The sequence below is a fragment of the Strigops habroptila genome, chromosome 18 (genome assembly GCF_004027225.2).
Source record: "Strigops habroptila isolate Jane chromosome 18, bStrHab1.2.pri, whole genome shotgun sequence".
NCBI classification, from domain to species: domain Eukaryota; kingdom Metazoa; phylum Chordata; class Aves; order Psittaciformes; family Psittacidae; genus Strigops; species Strigops habroptila.
This window is the reverse complement of record NC_044294.2, coordinates 885,732-905,200: the sequence shown is the minus strand read 5'-3', so window position 1 is coordinate 905,200 and position 19,469 is coordinate 885,732. Positions and strand designations below refer to the sequence as shown.

Here is a 19,469-nt window from a genome sequence, read left to right as displayed (position 1 = left end):
GAAGGAGCCTCTCTAAAGGCAAGGCAAAGCAAAGCTAACTTGCAATTGCAGAAGCTGCCATTTTAATGGACTGTGGAGTAAGCTTTCTTTTTCCGTGGCCATGGCAGCTCCTTTTCGAAACAAAAGGAGTCATTTGGGGTTTTAGGGAATTTACAGAACCCAAAACCTTCCCTGGACCTGGGAGTTGTGCACATTCTTTGTGGGCTAGTGGGGGAAAGTGGTGAAATCGGTGCTGGTAATGAAATCAACGCCTGCTGAAGTGTATGTTCTGCATTTCTTGAGAAGAAAAGTATTTCACAGCGGGTCAGTGTAAAGCCAATACAAGTGATGTGTGATCAAAATACAGAAATCTATAGATTTACTGCAGATTCCATCACACAACGGGACTTTTGACTGCAGGGGCCTGTAGGGACAGGCCAAGGGGAATGGCTTTAACCTGCCAGAGGGGAGATTGAGATGAGCTCTGAGGCAGAAGCTCTTCCCTGTGAGGGTGCTGAGGCGCTGGCACAGGGTGCCCAGAGAAGCTGTGGCTGCCCCATCCCTGGCAGTGTTCAAGGCCAGGTTGGACACAGGGGCTTGGAGCAACCTGCTCTAGTGGAAGGTGTCCCTGCCCGTGGCAGGGGTTGGAGCTGGAAGAGCTTTAAGGTCCCAACTCAAACCACTCCATGACTTGAGCCGTGCCCGGCGCGGGCCGCTCGAGGAGCCGCTCCCGGCGCTTCCCCCGTTAGTGTATTCCCGGAGGCAGCGCGTCCCTCAATGGCGGCGCTCCTGCATGACAAAGGGCCGCCGCTCGGCACTAACCGCGCTGCCTAAGCCGCGCTAGGCACCGCGGCGCCCCGGGGCAGGCCCGGCCCGAGCAGCCGGGCCCGGGCGGCCGCGTCCTCCGCGGCTTCCCTCCAAAACCGCGCCAGGCCCCGCGCGGCGAATCTGCGGATGGGGCCCCACGGCCCCGCCGGCGCCGTGCGCCCCGGCACTAACGCGCTGCGGGGCCGGCGGGGCGGGCCCGGGCGGGCCGGCGGGTGCCCGGAGCGCGGCGGCGGCGCCGGGGCCCGGTGTCGAATCTGCGGCGAGCGCGGCGGGGCCGCTCCCGTGCCGCGCACAGCAGCTTGAGCGTGCGGGGCGGCCTCGCCCCCCTCCTCTCCCCGCGGGGCCAGTGGGCAGGCTCTACCCGCCGTGATGGTTCGAACTAGCCAATGGGAAGCGGCGCTCCGCCCGCCCTAACCAATGAGCGGGGGAGGAGGTGGTGCCAGCGGGTTAGGCTGCGCCGCCCCCCCCTCCCCGCTCGCATCCTCTCGGCGGTGCGAACGCGACCATTTTGCGGGGGGGAGCGGCTGAGCGGCGGCCACCGCGGCGGGAGCGGCGGCGGCGACCGGGGCCGGGGGGCGCCGCGCGGCCCTCGCAGAGCAGCGGGAGTCTCCCGCGGCGGGGAGCGCGGCGCGGTGCTCGGCGGCTGCAGCGCCTGAGGAGGGGGGGAAAAGAGGCGGCTCCGGAGGCGCGGCCCGAGGCGCTGGGCCCAGCGCTCCCGCTCGCTCCGGGCAGGGGACGGGCGACGCCGAGCCCGCACCGAGCGACCGCTCGATTCCTGCTTCCCCTCCGCGCCGGGCGACGCTCCCCGCGCCGGGCCCGAACCGCCGGGGAAAATGTCCAGGCCTGTCAGGTGAGTCCTTGGCGGGGCGCGGAGGCCCCGCTCCCGCCTCTCCTCCCACCCGCGGCGCCAGCGCTGCCTCCTTCGCTCCCTCCCTCCTTCGCTGCTCCCTCCCTCCCTGCCCGGGCCCGGCCCCCGGCGCTGCAGGCCTTCCCGCCCGCCCTGCCGCAGGCCTCGCCGCAGGCCGTGCCTGGGGAAGGGGCAGCCCGAGGCCCGGGCGAGGCCGGCAGGGCGGCGGGGTGAGGCGCGGGGAGGCCGTTTCCCCTCTGTGCCTGCCCGGTTCCACACGTTCCTTGCCGCTCCGTGTTATTTATGGCTCGCTCCGAGCGGCCCGGGCCTGGTTCGCCGCCTGGCCGGGGGGCTGTTGCGCTGCAGGCCCGGGGAGAGGCTGCGCGCAGCGTTTTGTAACGGGAAAAGCGCATCTCCGCCCGGTGCCGCAGCCCCGCTCCCCCGGCGCGGGGGGGAAGCGGAGCACGCTGCAGGGGGAGGGGACCCGCATGCCCAGCGCCCGGCCCAGCGAGGGTCCGGGCCGAGGGGCTGTGCATGGAGTTAAACCACGTTTAGGGGAGGAGTTGGGAGGAGCCGCCCCCTCTGGTGGGAGCAGCGCTGAACACACGCCCTGTGCCTCTCGCCTGGTCGCTAACTGCGCTCCCCGGGCCCGTTTCCTACCGGTGTTTTCCCCCTTCCCCCCGGGAGCGCTGGTTTTAGCCCGTGGGGAGGAGGAAGCCGTGGGCCGCTTAGCAAAACGGGCTGTGCTCTCAGCTGGAGAGGAGGAGGTAGGTCGTGGTGGTGGTGTCTGGAACGGGCAGTTACAGGTAACCTTAGCTACGGTGTTGAATCGTGGTAGCTTTGAAAACCCAGGGCATGTACGTGCCATGTATCTGTGCTGGGGTGAGTGTACTGGAAAGCACTCAGAGAGTGAACTTGAGATTTAAATGGGCTTTATAGCAAAAATAAGAGGTTTCATAGGGTATTCTTTGAATGCTCTGACATGTTTTCATTCTCAAGATACTTTAAGGAACTGGTTGTCCTCTGATTCCCAGTAAGCCTGAGCTGTGGGTCCTGGCTGTTCTGGTTCTTGTGGAATAATCAATATGAAATTAATTATGGCTGTAAAAACTTACATATGTACGTTTATAGGTGGTCACCTTCGTATTAAGTAATATTCCTAGCACACAAGAGTTAACTAACTGGAAACCAGGACTGTGCTAAGTAGGGGAGCTTGGCACAGTGATGAGGGAAACAGTTGTTTTGTCATAGCTCTCTTTTTTTGCCCAATAGTGTGTGTTCCTGCATGCAAAGGTAGGGGCAAATAAAGCTCAAGATTCAGTCTTAGGGAATTGTCTTGGGTCCAAAAGGTGGATTAATAAGAGTGGATATTCCCTGCTCTGCAGCATCAGGCTTTGGCCTTTTGCAAGGCAGGCTGGTGGATGAGATGGACTGGTGGTCTGATCTTGAATGGCAGTGCCTGTGCTCTGAAGTACAGAGGTGAGGTGACTTTGCTGCTCAGGCTGACACTTCAGTGCCTGTTCTGCGGGTGATTAACTCGCCAGCACTCGAGTCTTGCTACAGGTAAGGGAAGGGTTGTGTCTTTCCAAGTGGAGCTCCCAAGGTTTCTGCCGTTCAGTAACATTCTGAGCCACCATTTCCAGACAAAATTAATGCCTAGAGATGTGCAGTGTTGTGAAAGACCTGGCTTGGGTCACCCCAGCTGACAGGCACTGCTCTGCAGGAAAATGAGGTGCCAAAGTCCAGCAGGCTGCAGGCAGCAGCAAAGCCTTTGGCACGTGTGAGGAGCAGCTCGAGCAATCCGCTATGTAGCTGTGTTTAACAACCCTCCCAGGGGAAAAATGTTCAGTGGCTCCTGCAGCCTGTTGCTCTGCTGGGGAGTGACTGGAGAACTCTCTTCATGGATTTAAATCAAAAACTTCTCCAGTTGTTGGGTTTGGGGTTTTTTCTGGCTCGCTGTTGGTACCATGGAAGTCTGGTGAAAGGTTTCTCATCAGAATAAGATTGGGCGTTGGAAAAGTTTTCCTCTGTTCAGTGCTCTTTGAATTAATTTATTATGTTTGCTAGTTTCTGGTGAATATATAAGTGTTTAAAACAATGAACTGCATAAAGTCCAACCCAGATCCTTGTTTCTCCTCCACTTGTTGGTAGAATAATACTGCCTTAAGACTCCGGTTCCTTAACATTGGTGTGAAGTGGTAATGAAATCCTGGTATTTACAGGCTTCATGTGCCTGGCACTTGGACCCAAGTACTTTCTACACAATTAAACTGCTCCTGGGTGGATAGTGATGGTATCTGCACTATTGTTAGAAAACGGCAAGAAGTGGAAAGGAAAGGAAGCTCAGTCACTGAACCTCTGCTTCATGTGGCTGACTCCCCTCGAGCACTGCAGAGAGTGTTTGGAGCTGGTGGCTACATCATGCCATCCCTTCCTATTCCTTAAGACAAATGAAACACCCAATTTTGAGGCACTGTTTTTATAAAGAGCATCAATTAATGTGTTTCAAGTAAGAATTTGGGCTTCCCATTGGATGGCCTTCGCTTCTGCTCTTCCTTGCTGGCTGCTTTCACTCGCTGGTAATTCCTCCCCTGCAGGCATTGGGCGAGCAGAGAAATCGCAGGGGGTTGTGTTTGTTCATTTTAAGATTAAAGCCAGTTATGAATTGATCCACCTCAGTGCTTCAAGGCACTTAATTTTGCTGTATTAGTAACTCTTGAATCCCAGTCTTCCATTGGCACCACAGGGGAAGGGGGAGCCTTTGGCATTTTACTTGCAGGAAAAGATAGATTCCTCTATTAAATATAACTTGTTGCCAGTCTTGTACCTGGACAGTGTAAAGTATAAATACTGTGACGCTGGAAACCTGGCATGGGGTAGGAGGGAAAGCAATGCTTCTTTGGGGATTTAACTTAAGGAATAATGTGTGGTAGTGTCCAGAGATAAGCTATAGACACTTTCCACATAAGCAAAAAGATGTGATCCTTGCTCTGAAAACATTCAGCCTGAAGAGAAACAGAGAGCAAGGCACAGGTACAACAGAAATCAGAATACCAGCAACAACACAGGTTAAAAGTGACGGGGTTTGGGTTCAGAACTGTCACTGGGCTTCGACGTTCCAGCTGCTGCTGTGTCCTTGTAAGTGAAGGATCATTTAAGGCCTAAATCCAGCACTGGCTGTTTGTTTTGCACAGCTTTGGAAGCACCTGGGAAAAACACTTCCTGCCTGTCTTATCTCTGGGTAAAAGAGGCAGCAAAGGGCTGCTTTTAATGGCGATATGTATTGGTAAGATGCTGCCCTCAAAGTGGGACATCTTCACCAGGTGGAAAGAGAACTAGAAAGTAAACAGTTTGACCTGCACTGAGGGAAGGGCCCTGGTGTTCCTCACAAATGCTTCGTTTGGTGGTTAAATGCTGGAGTTAAAACCAAAAAACCCATCAGTAACCATTTAATCTGTCTTTTGTTTGCCCTGAACTTCCCTCTTCAGTGCTCAATGGGTCACCAGCTTTTTGAGGACTCCCAGCATTGCTTTTCAGGAGCAGATATATTATTTTGTTTAAACTGGGACTTCATCTGTGGATTTTAATACCTGTGGAAATACGTGGGGAGCTTTCAAACTGGTTGCAATCTGCCATGTTGACTTCCAAAGGCTCAGGATTTAGGGAACTTACTAGCTGAAGATGGGGTATTGCTGTCCAATCCTTATTCAGTTGGATGGACACTGAGTATGGGTTATAAGAACTGTTGGGCATTTCTGAGTTCTTAGTAAATGGCTCGAGCATTACTTTGCTCAGGAAGTGCTGAGGACTTGCTAGAAGAGTTACTCTTTATGCCAGAAGTACTGGGCTGACTGCTGTTACTTAAAACTTAGACTATGGTAGCTTCTTTCTTTGCCTTTCCTCCCCCAATTCCTTCTCACGTGCACACTGTGACCGTTAACCTGAATTAGCAAGTAAGTTACCTTAAAGTTTCAGTGTGTATTTGAAACCAGCTTGAACAATATCCATCCCTGATGCCTGGGACTCTCTTCTTATGCTCAGTCTAACTCAATGTTAGAAATCGTTTATATCTGGTAGCTTGCCTTAACAGCTTCTAGTTTTTGCTGGTGGCAAAGAGATACTCTTCGTTGGCAAAACCAGCACTACTTTTCTCTGGCCCTGGGCCCCAGGGAACTTATCTACTCGGGTTTTATCACCTTGGCATAATAAAAGATGCAGTCTGTCTCTGCAAGCTTGTAGTTACTAAGCACTGCACATCAGTGCTGTTGGCAGGTCTGCAGCCAAGCAGAAGTTGATGTACATGGAGTGATTGCTGAGGATAGAGGGAGGAGAACAGCAGAGGCAGGAGCAGTTTGTTTGCTGGTTCTGCCCTTGGGAGCTTCTCTGGCTCTCTTGGGAAGACCTGCAAGTGTCTATCTGCAGGAATCTCACTGTAGGTTATTCCTTTTCCTCTACTCTTCTCTTTGCTCTGCAAAAATCAGATGAAGCAAGCCAGACAGCCTTCCCTCTAGTTTCCTTCTGCCATAGTGATTGGGTTTTAATACCAGTATCACTGCCTCTGTTCAGCAGGTAATGAGAGCCTGGTGGGATTTACTGTCTAGCTGCACACAGGCTGCAGAGCTTAGAAAGAGGAAGGATGTTTTCCACAGGGACAATGTTTTTCACTAAGGTTCTATCTGTCTGTGCTACATTTTGAGGACCTGATTTAATATGGGTCTCTGACTGAAATAAATAAGATGAAGCTGTGTTTGACCAACTTACTACAAGGTGGCAAGATCGCAACTTCCCTCCTGCTTGTTAGAGAAGTGATCCAACATCTTATTTAGGAGCTTCATTATTCTTCACACACTTACCGGAATAAAATCAGTGCTTTCACATGGGAGGTGGGTTGGGAGGCAGGCTACCTGTTGGAACAGGAATTGGGGTCCCTGAACTGTAGCAAGCCCTGCCAGTGGTTGTATTCCTGAACTGGTGTATTCCTGTGCCAGGGCTGGGAGTGAGCAGTGCTCGGGAGCACGGTGCTGTTGTACTTTGTTCCACTTGCATGTACTCTGCAGCTTGGATGCGAGTCAGCCTGTAGCAATCTAATGACTGGTTTTGCTTCCCTTCTCTTTGCTTGTTGGGGCTTTTTTTTGTGTTGACAGCTTGGGGTTTTTTGGAGTTTTTTAAAGAGGCTCAGTGCAGGGTTGAGATAAAATAGTTGTGCTCCTTCGTCTTTTGGTGCCTGTTGCTGCAGGCTGTGAGGAGAGGTTCTTGTGCAGGAGGGCAACGCAGACTTGATTTCAAATGGATCAACAGCCAGAAGGCAACAGTGACTTTTGGGGCATCTTTCAAGTAGATGCTTTTGGCAGCAATGCGTGATGTTAATTACAAAGCGCAGTGCAGTTGGTGTGTGGAGTTCAGCAGTGCAGGAGAGGGGAAGGGCCTTGTGGTTCGTGTGCTGGAGGGGACTTGTGTTGGCTTCTCTTTGCCAGGTCCTACCACTTGCTTGACTTTCCTGGCTGTAGAGGTGGGCTCGGGTGGTGATTGCTGCAAAATCAGCTTTGTCATTGGCTTTGGGTCACAGGGGCTGGGAAACAATTGTACAGTTAAGGATTGTAACAGCATCTTTACATCTTAGAGCATCCGTGTACCTGAGAGAGCTCCTAAGAGCCCCTGGTGGAAACTTCAGCTTTAGAAAGGGGGATCCCATGGGAAAACACAAATCTCCAGGAGAAGGTGTGAGAGTGAGCGCTGTGAGAGGCAGATATTCAGAAAGGAGCAGTTGGGAAATGTTTCTCTAATTCATGCTGCTATTTGTGTGCTTGTTTTACACCTGGAATCCTGGTCTTAAATAATACAGCTTTGCCACGGAGTGTTAGGGGGAGCTCCGGCTCAAAGTTCAGGCTGGTGCTTTCTTGAAATGCATCTTTAATCTTGGGATGGAGGCACTGCTTTAAAATAGGCTTTCACTAGTGTGGTGATACATAGTGATAGCTGCCTAGTTTGAATAAGGAAAGAACCATGTAGTGCAGGTTAAGATGGCTCTTCCTCACTGCAGCCGTGACCATGAGAGAGCGCTACTTATCACAAAGCACTTCTCGATTCCAACACTATAATCCAGTCTATTATAACAGCTCCTTAGGAAAATGCTAGAATATACTGTGTGTTCGTTTCTGACTTCAAAGGTGTAGGTGGCTTGCTTAGGAGAGTTTGCTTGTGGAGTGTTTTTAGGCTGCAAATCCTGCACTGGAAGCAAGGATGTGGCACTTCCCTGGTACTTGCAGAAAGCTTTTGCGTCTCAAATGGCTAACTTATATTTTCCCCTTGCTTCTGAACAGGAACAGGAAGGTGGTCGATTATTCCCAGTTTCAGGAATCAGATGATGCTGGTAAATGACCTTTTTTTTTCTCTTACCAATATAATGATCTTGAGCTTTATTTATTTATAGTTCATTTATTGCTTTGCATATCAATTGTTTTGCTTCTAGTCACATCTTTAACTTACATTCGAAGGACTTTCTGCTCTTCACAGCCTCCACTGTTAATGAGTATTTGAAAATGTAATGGTTCTCATATGGTTTGTATTAAGCAAACAATGGTGATAGAAATCTTACTATTTAATGCTTGTATTGTTGTAGTGCCTTGAGGCTGTTGGCAGGAACCATCTTCTTCCTTGGTCTATGTTATGTTGTGGGGCAGAATCTCTCTGATGCCACTTTTTCTCCCGTAAAATGTGTTTCCAGTTTAGTGGGACTCCAGTTAATGCCATAATGTCAGGAGGCATTTTGGGGGAATTGCATCTCCAAACCCCAAATCTTTATGTTCCTGTGAATTAATGGAATGTTTCTAGAAGCCATATGGAATGTGTTTTGTGTTCTTAGAAGACACACATAGTGCTACTGTTTGCTGCACTGATAATGGAAACAAATATGCATAGTTCTTCATTGCAGCCCTGTTCTCATATTGTATAAGAGATTGTGTAATAGTCGTAAAAAGTTACTGTGTAAACTACTTCACAATGACATGTGTTTTTCCCATCATAGCACAGTAAATAAAGGGCTGTTAAAAGCATGAAGAAATATGTAGGGATGTTAACTTGTAATAGGCTTAGATAATAACTCTGTCTGTAAAATGAGACTGGTTCATGTGGGGCGTTTTGAGTGTGCTGCTGGTGGAAGAAAAGGTAAATCCCTGCTTAAAGACAGGACTTTGCTGCTACAAAGTTCTGTTGGAAGCTTTGTGGGTTTGTTGTTGTGTCGGTTTGGTGGTTTTTGAAGGGCTTCTTTTTGATGTGCATGAAATGGTCGGTTTAAGTGATAGCTGAGGAAGTCAGTTTGCTGGGAACCAGGAGTTTGACTCAAAGCCATTTTGTACTGTCCCATCCAGATGAAGATTATGGAAGAGATTCAGGTCCCCCATCCAAGAAAATCCGTTCGTCTCCCCGGGAGGCTAAAAATAAGAGGAGATCTGGGAAGAACTCTCAGGAGGACAGGTAAAAGCAGCACTTCATCCATTACAAACACGGCTCCAAACCTTGTCCTGTATCTGGGGAGCAGTAAATTCTGAGAGGAGTGATTATAAGTGGAGTTCAAGGTCTGCAGTGCAAGTTACAGTACTCTCCATCACAAAGCTTGAGTAATCAGTGTGGAGATTGGGGTGGTTCCTTCTCATCCGAATAGACAGAGAAATCATGTGGAAAGTACTTGTCACTAGTACTTTGTCATTAAAATTTCCAGAGCTAGACGGTGGGAAGGGGAAGGAATATGATCACAGGCACAAAAATTGGCAACTGTTCAAGTTATCCAGGTAAGTCAGGGGCAAGATGCATTCTGTTTTCCATGTCTTTTCCATATGCTTGGAGCATTCATAGAATCATGGAATGGTTTGGGTTGGAAGGGAGCTTAAAGCTCCTCCAGCTCCAATCCCCTGCCACGGGCAGGGACACCTTCCACTGGAGCAGGTTGCTCCAAGCCCCTGTGTCCAACCTGGCCTTGAACACTGCCAGGGATGGGGCAGCCACAGCTTCTCTGGGCACCCTGTGCCGGTGCCTCAGCACCCTCACAGGGAAGAGCTTCTGTCTAATATCTAATCTAAATCTCCCCTCTATCAGTTTAAAGCCGTTCCCCCACGTGGTTAACGATTAAACATGACAGTACAATGGTAGTTAGGAGCTGGGGCAGTGTGTTGTGGTTCTTTGTTTCTCATTTGGAGTTTTGTCTAATTCATAACCAAAGTAACCTGGTTTGATAACTTGAGTTGCTCCAGCAGTTCTAAGGGATGTCCTACTGAATAGTGGAAGTCTTTCCTGTAGAGTGAAGGTATCTTCCTTGTTACAGTAACTGTGGTCAGCAAACGATTGCCATAACACCTCTTGAGTCAACTGACTGTCCTCGTGACAGACACCAGCTTCAGGGATGGAGTTTGTTCATACTCCGTAAGCCCAAAGTGTCTCTTGATGCTGTTGCACTGTGCACTTAGGAGGCTTCCCCATCATCCTCCTGTTCCATGAATGTAGGCATGGGAATACTTCCATGGTCCACCTGCTGTTGTGAACTGAGTGGGAGAGACTATTTTCACCCTGGCAGATGCCTGGAATACCTGAAATCAAGGATTTAATGGGTATGACATGTAAAGAAATAGGGCTGGGCAGCTCCCAAAGCAGTTTAGAAGCTGACCTTGATGTCCTTTTAGCTTTGGGGATTTTTGAATCTGTAAGAACAGTTCTATATGTATTGCAGACCTCACAGAGGGCTTACATGGAAAACAAGCTCATGTCTTTAAGGGACTGAAACCCACAGTCATCTGTATAAGACAGAAAACATGCAGGCCTGAGGGGCTGTGGTGTGACAAGTTACTTAAACTAGGAGAGTTCTTGAAGTGCTGTGTGGCAGCTCAAAGTGCTGGATTGGGAAGCAGCAAAGGTTTGATCTGTTGTACTTCCTGACCTTGGCACTTCAGCCATTCCCAAAGCTTGTGTTGTACATCATTGGCCCTTACCAGAGTCCTCACCACTCCTGCTCAAAACACTTGTTTGCTCCCTGATTGGAGTGCATGTCCTTACATGCTGGAAGGAAAGCCCTCTCTGGCCAGTGGGAATGACTAACAACAGGGGTTTGGACAGGAGCATGAGTACCTGCTTGATAGGGATATCCTCTGCTGAGGAGTGGTGAAACTCCCTCAGAAATGAGATCATTTGAGAGATTGTAAACCAAATATGTGCTACTTAAGTGCTTTAAAGCAATAGAGGATGAAGGAGTCCAAAGAAAGCAGTGACATAAAGTGATGACTGTAATATTCAGTGTAAAACTTTATGCTATTTATAGACTCAGCCATGCATTAGCATTTAAAACTTAACTCCTAACTGTAAAATGGAAGACCTGGATTATTGGTAGGGTGAAGAGTGAAGTGCAGGGTTCATCTCAACCTTATTATTTCCTGGTTGGATCACTTGACTCCCTTTAAGTTTGCCTGTGATTCAGAGGTTGAACGTTCTCTTTCCAACCATGATCGCTCCATTCCCAGCTGAGTAATTCTGAAGTACAAGACAGTGATGTCCAGGAAAAGTGCATGTTCCCAGCCTAGAGATCAGTTTGCTCTCTGCAAATTGGTGTTTTCCATGTGTCAGTGACTGAAAGCAAAGTTAAAACAGCAGCCAAACCCTGTCTTTCTCTCATTTTCAGTGAGGATTCAGAAGAAAAAGATGTGAAGACTAAGAAAGATGATTCACACTCGGCAGGTAACTAACCTCATTGTGCTGATAGCATATCTTCAAAATGAAGAGCAGGTTGTAAGAGTTACAGGAGTAGGATTTAGCATAGGAAAGAAATGGTTCTGACTAGAGAAGTGTGCACTTTCCTAATACACTTAAGCTGGATGCTGCCTCTTGCTGCTGTTACTTCCCATCCTGGTTTGGGAGAACATGTTTTTGTGCTGTAATATGCTGCAGATAGATGTCTGTAAATCTCTTCCCTCTACTTCTTGTCCATAGTTCAGAATGATAGAAGGAACTTCATAGTTGTACCTTTTCCTTCCAGATGAAGATTTTGGCAGTGAAGATGATGACTTAGGAGCAGATGATGGCAAAGCTGACAGTGACTATGAGAGCTCTCAAAAAAGCAAAAAAGGAAAAAAGGCTAAACCAGAAAAGAATAAGAGGGCAGCCTCCAAATCCAGGAAAAGGCCTGCAGGTAAGAAACAATCAGTGAGCATCTGGATTCACCTTCTCATCATTGCCCTGACCTGTGTCTTACCCTTGTGCTACCTCAAGGTGGTCTCTATTCGCTGTCTCCTTGTAACTTGGTGACTTTTGCTGCAGAGGACAGTGAGGATGAAAAAGAAGACCACAAAAACGTGCGTCAGCAACGACAGGCAGCGTCCAAAGCAGCTTCCAAACAACGAGAGATGCTTATGGATGATGTGGGGAGCGAGGAGGAAGAACAAGAGGATGATGAAGCACAGTTCCAGGAGAGTGAGTAAATGGGATTGTAAAAAGTTAAAATCAATGTAACGTGGGTATAGTTAAACAGAAGTTTCTGGGTTTGGCCAGACAGCAAAGGGTTTGCTTTTTGACTGTGACAGTGAAGATGTAACTTGTTCTTCTCAGTAACTTGGTCCAACAGACCAAGCTTTAACACTTGTGAAATTCTTAATCCTTTTTGCTGCTATCCAGTTGATCTTGAAGCCTTCATGCTCCTTTCAGATGACATAAAAGTACTTTTTATCCTTGATCTAATCAAGATAGGAGGGTTTGTTTCATAAGAAGAGATGGCTTCTGCTGGTAATGAAACCTGAAATACTGAGTGCAAACGATTTCACAGTGGAGTTAAGAGTACCACTGAGAAGTTCACTTCTTTCTCTCTTACTTATTAAGGTGATGGAGCATCTGTAGAGGACCTCAAAACACTTGCTGTGTCACCATACTAGTGCTTTATTCCTACCAGCATAAAGTTGGCTGCTGTGTCATGTAGCACAGCAGATAGGTGGCAGCTCCTAAGGTCACAGAGCCCTCGTTTCCCGTCTCCACAGTTGAACTGGCAGATCTCTCAACTGTATCTTCTGCTCCCTTTTCTTTTCTTAGCAAAAACTGAAATCTCTTTATGCTTCCAGCAGATTCAGGAAGCGACGAAGACTTCCTCATGGAAGACGATGACGATAGTGACTATGGCAGTTCAAAAAAGAAAAACAAAAAGGTCTCCAAGAAATCCAAGCCTGAGAGGAAAGAAAAGAAAATGCCGAAGCCCAGGCTAAAGGCTACAGGTAAGTGTATGCACAGAAAACTCTGCTCTTTGCTTCAGAGGTTAGTATTCCCTTTTTCTGCTCTAGAAGGCTTGGTAGAAGTCTTGGGATCAGTAGCATTCACACTAAACACTTCCAGGGATGGGGCAGCCACAGCTTCTCTGGGCACCCTGTGCCAGCGCCTCAGCACCCTCACAGGGAAGAGCTTCTGCCTCAGAGCTCATCTCAGTCTCCCCTCTGGCAGGTTAAAGCCATTCCCCTTGTCCTGTCCCTACATTCCTTGTCCAAAGCCCCTTTCCTTTCCAGGTTTCTTGTAGGCAGTGTAATTCATGTAACAGGCCATGATTTAAAGCAACACAATATAATAATAAGGTGGCTTTAATTCTTAATTAAGAGCTTGAATTATTATCTCTGTCTTGTTGGAAAAACTGCATAGATGGCAAAATTTTCCCTATTGGGAAGCTGCAGTCTGAATTTCTACCTGTCATAGCCAAACAATACAATTTGTGCTTGTGGTGTCATATCTAGTGATTGATCAGGACATGGAATTAAATAGTTTTTAAATCATTAGCTAACTTTTCAGTTCAGCTTTACTAACTGCCTGACAGGAGGATGGAGCCAGGAGGGGGCTGGTCTCTGCTCCCAAGGAACAAGGGATGGGACAAGAGGAAACGGCCTCAAGCTGCACCAGGGCAGGTTTAGATGGAGCTGAGGAACAATTCCTTCCCCAGAGGGTGCTCAGGCATTGGAACAGGCTGCCCAGGGCAGTGCTGGAGTCACCGTCCCTGCAAGTGTTCACACCCCGTGTAGCCGAGGCCTCAGTGCCATGGGTTAGTGGTGGCCTGGGCAGTGCTGGGGGGCGGTTGGACCTGATGAGCTTAAAGGGCTTTTCCAACCTGGTTGACTCTGTGACTCTGCTAACACTTGATGTAAAACACACCATGTGTTGGGGTATGGTCAAAGCAAAATGAAAGCTGATGCTACGTGTTGTCAATCCTGGTTGTACAAAGCCTCGTGACAGTTTTGTCTCTTGCTGATCATAACTTTTATAAGCTCTTTCTTCTTCCAGTGACCCCCAGCCCAGTGAAAGGCAAAGGGAAGGCAGGCCGCCCCACAGCTTCCAAGGCAACGAAAGAAAAGACCCCATCCCCTAAAGAAGAGGATGAAGAGCCTGAAAGCCCCCCAGAAAAGAAGAAATCAGCCAGCCCTCCACCAGAGAAGTCAGGGGATGAGGGATCTGAAGATGAAGCCCCCTCTGGTGAAGATTAAATGGGCAGTTGAGGAAATCTTTGTTTTAAAAAAAAAAAAAAAGGAAAAAGAAAAAAAAACCCAACAAAAAAAAGAAAAAGGAAAAGAAAACATACTTAGGGGTAGAACACGGTTTTGGCTGTGGCTTGACTCATGGGCTTTGAATGCTGTCTTTCCTTTCAGCTCTTTAATACAGTGTATCCTTTTTTTAATAAGAGGAAACCCTTCCACAGTCCTGTTTTGAAGTCAATGTTCTCTGTTGGCCATTCTGTTCTCCCTCCCCCATTGAAAGCCATTGGAGACAAATTAACAGACCTTTGAATATATATATATATTTTTCTTTCAAGGGATAACTGCAGTTGTGAAGCAATAAGGGTTGAGACTGATACGTGGAAACCATACTTACAAATCCTTGTTAGAATAGATTGCCCAGTGCTGGTAAGAGTTCTTTCAAACTATTCTTCTGTATTTGAATCTGGGGGGGGAAATGAAGCTATGCTTTAACAGACTGCTGGTGAGACAAGAGCACTCTCAGAAAACAATGTAGTGGGATAGGAATTCCAATTGAGGAAGAGGAAACACGGGGAGGAAACCTGTGTTTCTTGGATTCAGGCTCTTTTTGCATGGAAAGCAATCATGAGGCTTGTAGATGGGCCACTGTCTTCTATTTAGAAAAGACCCTCTGATCAGGGTGCAAGATCTTTTGTCTTTGCTGGAGAGAATACTGTTCTGCAATAAGGAAATTGCAGTTCATTCTCTGCAAATCCACATAGACAACCTACAAGCTTCTCCCATCCATTAATTCTTCCACAGTTGGCTATAGGTGGGCAGAATAGGGAAGAGAAATTGCAAACCATTTTAAAACCTCTGGTTTCCAGTTTGGTAGTGTGGAAAATGTCCTTAAAGTTTTTCCAAGGAGACAAAACAAAGAATCAATGGGTAGTGTAAAACTAAATTCTTTAGCTTTTTGGGGCGAGGGATGTCCTTTCCTAAATGTGAAGCAAAGGATTCCTGTAATGCTCTGGTCAGTCTCGGATCCCATGAGTCACGCTGAAGGGTTTCTCTTCTCTCCCTCCATCTGGCCTCAGGAGGCTGTGCAGTCAGACCTCAGCCTCTCCAGCTCCAGTGCTGGACAGCAGACTTCCATGGTAGTGCACATCACCACGATCCCACTTCCATTCCTTCATCCTGCAGTGTGGGGGGCTTTGCTCCCACATGGACATGTCTGCTTCTGACTGTTGGTCATCATTCTGCTCCCTAAGCCTGAGAAGTGCTGATTAGGGACCAGTGGTAAAGGATGAAGTTGGGAGGAAGTGGAGTTTGGAAGCAGTGTAGCAGGGCTGTGGTTCCCTAATAAGAAAGCAGGATGTCCCCCTCGAAATGCAAGACACTTGAGATGTGTGTGGTGGCATTTAAATGTGGTTTTATCAACGCAGCCATATCCTTGTGTTTCCAAGTACCCAAGCCTTGGGTTTCACACCCTGATGCAGAGGTTGCTGCCTTGTTTGTTGGTGGAAATACTCAAAACTGGACCTGCCATTTTTCTCTTTTTTAAACCCTTTTGTGCTTTCTCTGTGTCGCTCACAGTTATCTATAGCCGAGAAGCTTTGCATCCTTTCTTTTTGTCACAGAATTACACAGTTTGTAACCAGCCTCTCGAAGGTTAACATAAGGCAGCTAATTAGGTGGATTTCTGGTGCACGTGCTACCAGGTTTTTAATCCTATCTGGATTTTAGAGAGAGACACTAATATGACCAGGAAGGACGTTGGGCTGAATTGGCGTAGGAAGCCTGGAGATGCTGATGAGCACAGTGTGGAGCCTAAGATGTGGAATGACTATTAATCTAACAGCCGAGTGATTGTCTTATGTGATTCATAGCCATGGATTTTATGGAGGCTGGTAAATTACTTTACCTTGGCTTATAAAAATTTAAGTTCTCTAATATTCTTTACTCTAATGAAACTACTGTTGCCGTTACAATAAAGATGATCGGTGTTTCCATTGTAAATCTGCTTTTTTAAGTGGTTTAATTTTGCAGAACAGCTTAAGGCTGGACTTGAAGTATCAAGTCTTGATAAAGAAGCGAATGTGATCCCCTCTCCTCTCCCACCCCTCTTCCCACCTTCCAGGTTTCTGGGAGAGCAGTTTCTTACCTCCACTTCTTGGGTAATACGGGGAAAATAAGCGGCCAAGTTTTCAAAACCAGTTGCATTAAAATTGGGGATAGAATACACTTTTGTGACTGTCTGGTCCACATAGTTGTTCCCTTTCAGTCCAGACTGTTTCAAGCTATTGTCTGTTGGATTCTTAGGGAGTTTTTTTGCTATTAACTGTAGAATACCTCTAGCTGACTGGTCAAAAGGTTGCTTCTTTACCTGCTCAACCAGGTTTTATTTCCCGAGGACTGTCTTTTGTAAGTTCCACTATATTATCTAACACAGGTAACTGAAGTGAAGGCTGTGAAAAATGAGTTTCTGTTGTTCTCAGTTCAGGTTTTGAACTGGATTCTTTCATGCCTGGCAGTTTCAGCCCTTGCTCTAACCAACCCGTTCTGCTTTCTCATCCCTGTGTCTCACGGCTGGTACAGGCTGCTTGATGCTTCTCTTGGAGTTTGTCACAACCCAAACGCGATGTCAGCCCTGTCCTCCTACTGGGATTTTGTGACTTTTCTATATCTGACTGTTTTGTGCAAACACTAAGTTAAGCCCAAATGGTCTCTTGGTTCCCCTGTTAGAAACACAGCGGTTTGTATTTTTACAGATAGAAGAAAATTGTGAAGGTTGCTACTTTTTTGTTTTTTAGCACACGACATTTTTCGATAGTGGCAGACTTACCATTTTTAAATGTCCTTTTTTACTTAATTTGTATGAAGCATTCTGTTTTCTTGAAGGAAAGCTGTGAAAAACGCCTTTCTTTAGGAGTGTGAATAGTTCTTCACGGAGCAGAAAGTTTCAGTCACAGAAGAAGGCTTTGAAAAAGATTGTCTTCTGTTCCACAGCTGTAGTTTTGGAGCCTTTGCAGAGAGGTAAATAGATTTATTCCAAAGTTCAGATGACTAGTGCCCTGGTCTTACTCTTAAAATGGTAGTTCATAACTAACTTCCATTATAGATCCTTTCGTCCATTCTGTTTCTGAATCCACACCACCATGTTCAGTTTTGCAGCTCTAGGACAATAGCACAGCCTTTAGTAGGCCACAAGGCTTGATCAGTAAAAACTTGCAATTTCAGTTGGAATTTCAGACTGAGCATTATTTGCTTCACGTTCTATTTGATCAGCACGAGAATGCCAAACATGCCAAGCAAAATGGGGTTTCGGAATGGATTGTAGGGGAGAGCAAGACTTAGAAATGGGGCAGCCAAGAAGCTTTTCATTCTCTTTTAGCTTCATCAAAGCAGAAGAGCATGTGGGGAGAGAAGCAGCACACCTTAAGTGGCTTCTGCTCGGGAACGTCGCCACCGCCAGGTCTCGGTGCTGAGTGTGCTCAGCTCCTGTGCCACCACGGGGCAGCATCAGGCGGCGATGGCCTTCCCGGGCAGTGGCAGAAGATGTGCTGGAATTCCTTTTTTTGTTTCCTTTTTTTTCCTTTTTTTTTTTTTTTTACCCCCTCCACTGGTGATGGTCACAAAGGTACAATAAACACTGAGGCACCCAGGTGAAGGAGGGAGGGAAGTAAACTGTAACATGCTGGAAGCTTTTGAGCTGTAGAAACTGGTGCTTTGCTTTATGTAATTTGTTTGTGAAGTGTTTATTTTTATAACAGATCATATTGTTGAACACATGGTTCTTAAATCTACAAACTGATCCATGAGTTTAATATTTGAGAAGTGGATGTTCATCTGTTGGGGGAGGCAGGATATGGAAATGTAAGCAGATGGATATTTAAAGGGACACTGTCACAAAATAGTTGCTGGCATATAGGAGATGTTAGTTTGGGGGGGGTGGGTCACATCTATATGTGGAAATTATATATTCTATATGTATATGATCAAATAGAAAATTTTCCCTGGACTTTGACTATTTTCCTACAGTGTTGGGAGGTTTAAATGCAAGTTCTGCTAATGACAATAGAAAGCAACACTAACTATTCTGTTCTTAACTGTCCAAGATGACTTTTGGTTTAAGTACTCTGAGGAGCATCAGAGCTCCGAAAGATGACAGTGTCCTTTTGAGACCTCCCCAAATCAAGTGTATCCTCGTTTTAGACTTCCCACCTCAGTAGATGACTGGCATTTGAATGTCTTTTCATTGAACTCTTCCTATTAAAAACAAACCACAACTATTTCTTAAGTCTAGTCAAGTTCTCGCCACGTGCTGACTCTTGTGTCTCGACCACTATCGGGAATGACTCTCTAGACTGCCTGCCCCCCTCACCGCGAGCGGGTCCATCGCCGGAGCATGCTCAGTGTGACTGCAAACACCATTGTGCATATGCTTTGTATATTGGGGCGAGGGTTTTTTATATATATATTTTGGGAGGGGTAGTGGGTGGGATGGAGAAAATACTCAAATCAGCTTAAGCCAGAATAATGTGTGTAAAAGCCCCCCAAAGTATTTTGTGTGTGAGTGCGCGGGTGTGAGTGCGCGCATGGGAGCGTCCGACATCTTCTTCCCTTTGTGTTCTGCAGAGTTGTGAGTTTTACTTTTCTTCCCCCCCCCCCTTCCCTCCCCCGCAGAAGCAATTGTTACGAAATAAAATTGTAAATAAGAGCTACCTAATTTTTGTTTTAACCATGAACATCGTGTCACAGCAAACCCTGACTAATCGCTTGGAAGATAGAGGAGGGAGACTCCAGGTAGGGCCTTGGGCCTCCGGCCGTCAGCAGGGCAGCGGTAGATGGTATGCAATGACTTTGTCTGGAGTATTTGCAATCCCCTGGTGAGCTTGGCTAAAAGTGAGGCTCTTTGCAGTTCCCCTGCTCGTGCCTTGTAGCAGAGAGAGAAAGGGGCAGCTGCAAACAGCATTCTGGTGCCATCGGGGGGGGTGTTTCCATCAGGCTGGTGCCTCTTGCAATACCTTGACGCCACTGAGATCTACCGCATGGTACTAGGAGTTAAGTCTGAATGTAACATTAATGCTTTATTTAAAATAAACCCAACACTTTTTATTTTTAATTATTATAATGAAAGGGGTTGAAGTGAACATGACTGTTGACCATGTTCATGACTTTCTAGCTACAACCTTCCTTGGTAGAATTGTGTGATGGTCTTTTGTGCTACTTAATTTTACATATTCCAGTCTCTGTATGTACCTGCAAAGAAAGAAAAAGAGAAAAAAAAAAAATAACAAAAACAAAACCCTGCTTTGCTTTTATTGAAAGGGTTCCCAGGACTGCATACCTGCTCCTGA

The 19,469-nt window shown here is 47.2% G+C and overlaps 1 protein-coding gene across 2 annotated transcripts; it reads left to right on the top strand.

Moving 5' to 3' along the window:
- The first annotated feature begins 1,235 nt into the window (after window positions 1-1,235).
- On the top strand, window positions 1,236-18,414 carry NUCKS1 (nuclear casein kinase and cyclin dependent kinase substrate 1). Of its 2 annotated transcripts, none has more exons than XM_030473413.1 (8): window positions 1,236-1,657; window positions 7,975-8,024; window positions 9,022-9,127; window positions 11,316-11,371; window positions 11,670-11,822; window positions 11,951-12,103; window positions 12,745-12,891; window positions 13,940-18,414. In XM_030473413.1, the coding sequence occupies exons 1-8, from the start codon at window positions 1,641-1,643 to the stop codon at window positions 14,137-14,139; spliced, it is 882 nt and encodes a 293-aa protein (XP_030329273.1). In that variant the 5' UTR covers window positions 1,236-1,640; the 3' UTR covers window positions 14,140-18,414. The 2 variants fall into 2 exon arrangements, with proteins under 2 accessions (XP_030329273.1, XP_030329272.1); XM_030473412.1 differs by having other exon boundaries at window positions 1,237-1,657; window positions 12,742-12,891.
- The last annotated feature ends 1,055 nt before the right edge of the window (window positions 18,415-19,469 follow it).